This window comes from Penaeus vannamei, chromosome 38 (assembly GCF_042767895.1).
Source record: "Penaeus vannamei isolate JL-2024 chromosome 38, ASM4276789v1, whole genome shotgun sequence".
Taxonomy (NCBI): domain Eukaryota; kingdom Metazoa; phylum Arthropoda; class Malacostraca; order Decapoda; family Penaeidae; genus Penaeus; species Penaeus vannamei.
The window spans coordinates 24,218,263-24,225,762 of NC_091586.1; the positions used below are offsets into that span (position 1 = coordinate 24,218,263).

At 35.3% G+C, this 7,500-nt stretch overlaps 1 protein-coding gene across 2 annotated transcripts in view; it reads left to right on the plus strand.

The window, feature by feature from the left end:
• LOC113823791 (zinc finger and BTB domain-containing protein 17) overlaps positions 1-7,500 on the plus strand; it is a 12,157-nt gene that overhangs the window by 4,411 nt on the left and 246 nt on the right. For both annotated transcript variants that reach the window (XM_070115707.1, XM_070115708.1), the window contains exons 5-13: positions 334-600; positions 766-998; positions 1,284-1,350; positions 1,890-2,116; positions 3,215-3,359; positions 3,686-3,804; positions 4,183-4,340; positions 4,944-5,127; positions 5,798-7,500. The exon at positions 5,798-7,500 is cut by the window's right edge and continues 246 nt beyond it. In XM_070115707.1, coding sequence (XP_069971808.1) covers positions 334-600; positions 766-998; positions 1,284-1,350; positions 1,890-2,116; positions 3,215-3,359; positions 3,686-3,804; positions 4,183-4,340; positions 4,944-5,127; positions 5,798-6,964 — 2,567 coding nt within the window. In that variant the 3' untranslated portion in view covers positions 6,965-7,500. The remainder of the gene's footprint in view (positions 1-333; positions 601-765; positions 999-1,283; positions 1,351-1,889; positions 2,117-3,214; positions 3,360-3,685; positions 3,805-4,182; positions 4,341-4,943; positions 5,128-5,797) is intronic.

Here is a 7,500-nt window from a genome sequence, read left to right on the forward strand (position 1 = left end):
ACTCATACCCACACAATCACACCTACACACCCGCAGTCACATCCACACAATCACAACCACCCACTCACCCACCCACACACACACGCACACACTAAAACACGCACACTCACACTCACACTCACACTCATACTCACACGTGCACACACACACACACGAACACACACACACACACACACACACACACACACACACACACACACACACACACACACACACACACACACACACACACACACACACACACACACACACACACACACACACACAATAATATATATCACAACAATTATATCACAATCCCAAACTTACATCCAACAATTTCCTCCTCTCTAGTGGAAAGCAGACAACAGGACTCTTTCCCTGTAAAGCGAGGGAGGGGACGACCTAGAAAGCACCCCCCTCTGGGTCCACGTCTCCCCTCTCTGACCAACTCTGGGTTTGAGGTCACGTCCTCGGTGATTTCGACAGAGCAAGGAACATGCGATGAAGCAGCTGATCCTGTTGGTTCTGTTGCTTCTCTTGGTGCCAATGGTTCTGTAGATTCTACACTTACCGACGAGACTAAGGATGATAAAGGAAATGTTGGGATGAATATGCAATGTGAGAAAGGTCTGAGTTTGTATTAGACTGTGCAAGGAGATATTTTTATCTCTTTTATAGAGTATTTAGATAAAATCAAATGAAATACAATAGGATTCAGCATAGAATTAAGCTCATTTTTTCCCCTATACTAATGGAGTCGCTTTAATCCCCTATACCACATAGATAATGCCTTAGACCTCCTTGAAAGCTGTCTAAAGGAGAGTGGGATAAAAGCAGGCGATGCAGAAAAACATGTTAGGAGACTTGTAGAACACGAGAAAAAGGAGAAGATGCTAAAAGCTTTAGGGTTCCTGAAAGTGGAGGCAGAGGAGGAAGAGGATGGGGAGGAAGTCAAGGAGAAGGAAAAAGTGTATGTGTGCGACTCACTGGAATCCATTAACAAAGTTCCACGGAAGGTATGTGGGTAGTATTTTGATGTTCTGATTGGTCTCCTGTTTGAGTTTGATAATTTGTAGAACATGTTTTTTAAGAATTATATTTTAGTGATGATAGGTATATCATGGTTACTGTTTATTTTCATTATTAAATTATGTGCTTATTTTTTTTTATAAACTTGAATATAACTTGGAACTGAAATGGTACTGATTGCATACTCATTATTGTATGATATCAGGGACTAAGCATTGATTGGATTTAACTGTAATCACATGTGTTTTATTTATTTATGTTTTATTTTTCAGAAAACCATAAAAGCACCACATAAATGCGAGATCTGTGGAAAGATGTACTCCACTTTGTCAATATTAAGTATGCATTGTATATTTTTACTCAATTCTTATAAAATATTACGGTAACTTGATTATCTCATATATTTATTTCTTATAACTTCTTTTACTTACAAATTGAAATACAGAGTTTTGTTTGAGTGGTTTTCCTCCTCCAAATTATATGTAACTGAATCAAGAGATGCCATTTTAGAAGATATAAAAGGGAATATGTATTTCTAATTTAATATGGCTTAAGAGACAACAATTATTCTCAAAAACTCAGCATGGTGTTTTTGATTACAATAATGGTAAGATTATGATTTATATGTGCAAAACATGATTATTTATACACACAAAACTGGTTTATGTGTATAAGATGTAATAATATTGATACACATAACATAGCAGTTCTTTAGATGTGTGTGTGTGGCATTATTCAATGTTAATTCCAACTGTTTTGGAGCTGAAGGATCTGTTTTGCCATAGATAAACATGAATAATAAGCTGTAGTTCCATAATGGACTAAAGGGAAAGCTTGAAGTATTATTGACTTTAACATTCAAATTTTGCCCTTTTCAGAAGCACACCAAGTCCGCCATAGGAAAAAAGAGGATCTGCCGTTTGCTTGTGAGAGTTGCGACTTCCGTGCTGCATCGAAAATCGAGCTTTTTAGACATGCATACAAACACACCAGCAAACAGATGTACATTTGTGAAATTTGTGGTAGCACTTTCTCTAGGGACACCTGCCTGCGCGAGCATATTGAGTATGTGCATGTAAAGGCTAACAAGTTAAAATGTGCTCAGGTGAGTATTTTGTACATTCACAAAACTGTTTTCAAAGTAGAACATAAAGTTGGACCATCGAATGTTATAATATTTCAAGTGTTCTAGGTGTTTGATGATTGTATTTAGTACTTGGTGACTTCAAGTTGATACCCAAATGATTAACGGTGATATAGAATATAATGATATAGATTGCTAATAAATTTATTAATAGAAGGGCGTGTGGAAAACCAAAGAAGTGAATTGTTATTGTTATTATTATTATCATTCTCATCATCATTATTATTATTGTTATTATTATTATCATTCTCATCATCATTATTATTATTGTTATTATTTTATTACTATTGTTATTATTATTTTTGTTATTATTATTATTATTATTATTATTATTATTATTATTATTATTATTATTATTATTATTATTATTATTATTATTATTATTATTATTATTATTAATATTATTATTATTATTATTATTATTATTATCATCATCATCATCATCATCATCATCATTCTCATCATCATTATTATTATTTTATTATAATTATTATTATTATTTTTGTTATTATTATTATTATTATTATTATTATTATTATTATTATTATTATTATTATTATTATTATTATTATTATTATTATTATTATTATTATTATTATTGTTATTATTATTATTATTATTATTATTATTATTATTATTATTATTATTATTATTATTATTATTATTATTATTATTATTATTATTATTATTATTATTGTTACAATTATTATTATTATTATTATTGTTATTATAATTACTATTGTTATTGATATTGTTATTATTATTTTATTATTATTATTAATAATTTTATTATTATTATCATTATTATTATTAATGTTATTTTTGTTATTGTTAATGTTATTATTATTATTATTATTATTATTATTATTATTATTATTATTATTATTATTATTATTATTATTATTATTATTATTATTATTATTATTATTATTGTTATTGTTATTGTTATTATTATTATTATTATTATTATTATTATTATTATTATTATTATTATTATTATTATTATTATTATTATTATTATTATTATTATTATTATTATTATTATTATATTTTTCTCAGTGTGATTTTGTGACCTGCCGACGGGCTTCGATGCGCAACCACATACTCACCCACCAAGGAACGCGACCTGTGATTGCCTGCCCTGTGTGTGGAGTGACATTCAAGTTGAAGTCTAACTTAAAGTCACATCTCCTTTCGCATACAAGTGAGTTAAATTCTTTGTCTGTGCTGCTAGAGCGATGTAAGTTTGACATTTTATCCGTTGATTTCAGGACATGCACTGTCTATGCTGGTTTTATTTTATTAGTTTTGTTTATGCATTGATGGCTTCAAAGAACATTGTTACCATGGAGTCATTGCGTCAGTGGCTAGGTCTACTTGATCTCACCCGTTTGACTTTATGTTTTAAGAATGAGTTTTTTTTTTTTTTTTTTTTCTAATACTATGAATTGTTGTTATTATATATTTTCTTCTTCCGTCTGATTTCTGGGATTTTCCTTTAATTAAAGATCTTATTTTATATTTCTCTAGGAGCCAAGCCATTTACATGTGAGGAGTGTGGCAAGAAATTTATCATGCGGAATCGGCTAATGGCGCACAAACTCCAAGTCCACGGACCGCGGCAATATGCTTGTCCCCACTGCACAAAGGTAAGAGGGTAGTGGAGGTGGGGTATGCTTTTGCAATCCCGGTTTTCTTCTTTACTTTCTTCATTTATCTTCTTGTTTTTCTTTTTCGTTTTTTTCTCTCCCCCTTGGTCTTTTCATTTATATTTTTTATTTTTATTTTTTTGATTGCAATGTATGTTTTTACATACTTTCTTCTTTTTCAAGTAGGTAGTTAGGGATCTCAGGACACCATTGTCATCATCATCATCATAATAATCACAACCATTATCATTGCTATTATCATCACTTCCACCATCAAGAATTAATCTTGCTGGAACAGATAACATATTTGCCATTTATTATATGCATTTTATTCAAGTTTCTCATAAGATCCTTATTATTTCCTTTTTGATTTCGCAGAGATTTCCAACAGTACATCACCTTCAGAGACACGTCAGAATTCACACTGGAGAAAAACCATATACGTGCTGTTATTGTGCCTTTTCCTGTAACACACAAGGGAACCTTATCAAGCACATTAGACATGTACACGACAAAATCAACTTCACCTATAAGGAGTAAGTGATGTACTTTACAAAATGAAAATATTTGAGGTTATATATGGCAAGGAATATTTTGCATAAGATGAAAAAATTTATTGTATATGGCATACATTATAGAAGATAAGGATAATTACTAATTATATAAGATGAAAGAGGATGTTTGTAGTAGAGAATACATTAGATAAGATGGAAATATTTAATAATGTATGTGGAAAGTTATATTTTGTATAAGATGAAAACATTTGTTGTATGGGCTCCGGAAATCTGGCAGAAGTTATTACATAAATTTAGGAATCAGATAATGAAAATAAGCTTTAGATATTTTGAAAAATATTTATGATATAAAATATTTGTAATGTTAATTTTCTTGTTTGACATTTTTTTGTTTGTAGAAAGAAGAGTCTTATGCACAACTTTTTAAAATATTTCCTGACATTTTCTGAATAATTTCACAATGCATATTTCTGATTCATAACTTCCTGAATAATTTCTTTATGCTTATATTCATATTCATAGCTTTTTCTGAGTGATTTTGTCAGTGCATAGTTCTCATTCGTAACATTATCAACTTGTCACAATGAACTCTCTTTATTCTTTGCCTCATTCTTTGCCCCATAGCTTCTTACGAGAGAGCGGCAAAGAAAAGGAGGAGCAGAAAGTGGATGATGTAGAATACGAGAAAATCACCAAAGTAGGTGAGGAGCTGGCGCAGAGGCTGTTGCCGACCCTAGAGGAATGGACAGGGCAAGAGTTGACAGTGGATCAGTTGAAGGAACAACTGCAGAAGGAGAAGAATTCCAAGGTTTGTTGAGGCTGTGGCATTTGTGAGGTGTCTTGAACTTATTTTGTGTTTTTAGGAATCTTTTTTTGATTTGGATACACACCCACATGCTCTTATGCAAGTATATGTCTATGCATGTGCACACACACACACACACACACGCACATGCACACACGCACACACGCACACACGCACACACGCACTCACGCACACACACACACACACACACACACACACACACACACACACACACACACACACACACACACACACACACACACACACACACACACACACACACACACACTCACACACATGCACACACACATACAGTCACATAGATAGACACATATGCACACAGACACATATGGACACACAGACACATGCACACACAGATACATGCACACACAGACACACGCACGCACAAACACACCCACACGCACATGCATACACACACACACACACACACACACACACATACACACACACACACACACACACACACACACACACACACACACACATACACACACACACACACACACACACACACACACACACACACACACACACACACACACACACACACACACACACACACACACACACACACACACACACACACACACATACACACACTAAAATGAATGAAGAAAATAAATAAGGACACTATATGACAACTGTCTTCCAGGTGGCAGCGTTGCAAGAGCAGCAGGCAAGGCGGAAGAGGCGAGCCCTTAGGAAGGCCGGCACTGGCACCAGCACCAGCAGTGCCTCCTCCAAGACGTCCTCTTATTTCGCGGATGCACAGGGCAAGATCACCCTGTACAGTGTGCCAAACTTAGAGGAGAATTCCCCCATGGAAGATCCCATAGATGACCCTATGGTGGTGGAGAATGGCTTGGGAGGATTCGGGGACAACCAGTGCTGGCTGACACACACGGATGAGAATGGATGTGTGATGCTGATTCCATGGGATGCTTCCCTGCTGGGGGACAGTGAGGAGGGTGAGGAGGAGGGTGAGTGGACGCGGGACCTGCAGGCTGATAAGATCATCAAGAATTCCGCCAATGGCACGGGAACCAACATCCTTACTGTAAAGGTCCCTGTTGAGGAGATGAAAATCTCAAATATCCCAGAGTCTAAAGGAGGGGCAGAGGTTGAACTCCCAATGGGAGCCGGGAAGAGTGGTGATAAATGCATGAATGATATCCAAAGCTCAAATGACATTGTGCAGGTGAGAGATTTAAGTGAAATGGTTGGCAGACTAGATGCCTTGGATGTGAAAATCACCATAGGATCTACTGTGAACAGTAACATCTCGTCACAAAAGAAGGTTGGAGGAAAGCCGTTGCCTGAATCCATCCAGGTCATCGCCTCCAACGAGCCTGTGGATGACACAGTGCCAAATGCCTCAAATTTTGTGCTTCCAGAAGGATATATTGTTGACGATGATGGTCAGGTTATCCAGTTCACAGACAATGTTCTAGACCCGAACCTTCTCCTCCGGCCTGTTGGGCAGGTCATAGGAGGGTCACATGAGCCCGAGGTCACCATCAATAAGATCTCCAGTAATGTGTACTCCCTCATGAGCCAGGGGAGCAATGGTGAAGAGGGAGAAACCTTTGTGATCACAACTCAAGAGGGCGAAGAAGATGATGAAGAGGAAGATGAAGAAGAGGAAGAATGTGAAGCCAGAGAACCAGACCTAAAAGTTAAGTGCCTTGGCCAGGTCACGAAACACCTGGACAGTCCCGTTGGCAAGGTCGACCTCCTCCCAGCTGAGGATGAGGACGAGGAGAGGCAGTCGGCTCTGGTGCTCATTGTCAATGCAGAAGATTTAGAGAACACAGGATGAGTTTGAAGCCATGATTCTTTAGGCTAATATCATTTAGAAACTTGAGACTTGTTATCCCTGCAGGAGACTAGTCAGAAAAATATTAGGAAAATAAGATATATATAGTCTCAAAAAAATGAAAAAGTATTTTGAAGGTCTCAGTGGAATGCATAACTTTTGTTATCATTGTTAATGTACAAAAAATGACCCCAAGACAACACACTTTACGTACCAGCTCAGACACAAGCAATCCAGTTCAGTTTTACAAAAGTGATTCTTGTCAACCATATGGAATAAAACTGTAGAGTTGTTTATCTGGGACAGCATATGACAAAAAAATAAAGCAGTGTGTCACCTTTTATATTTCTTTTTTTTCGGGCTGTTATCAGTGTGTTTGTTATTCATTTTTTGAATTATATGAATTTTATACATCTTCACCTTCTGCTCATATCTATTCAAGATTTTTTTTCCATTTAAAGTTTTTAAATACTTGCGTACAATCCAGAAAGATGTTACGTGGGATATGCATCAATTTCCATGGTGAATTTGAAATGAAT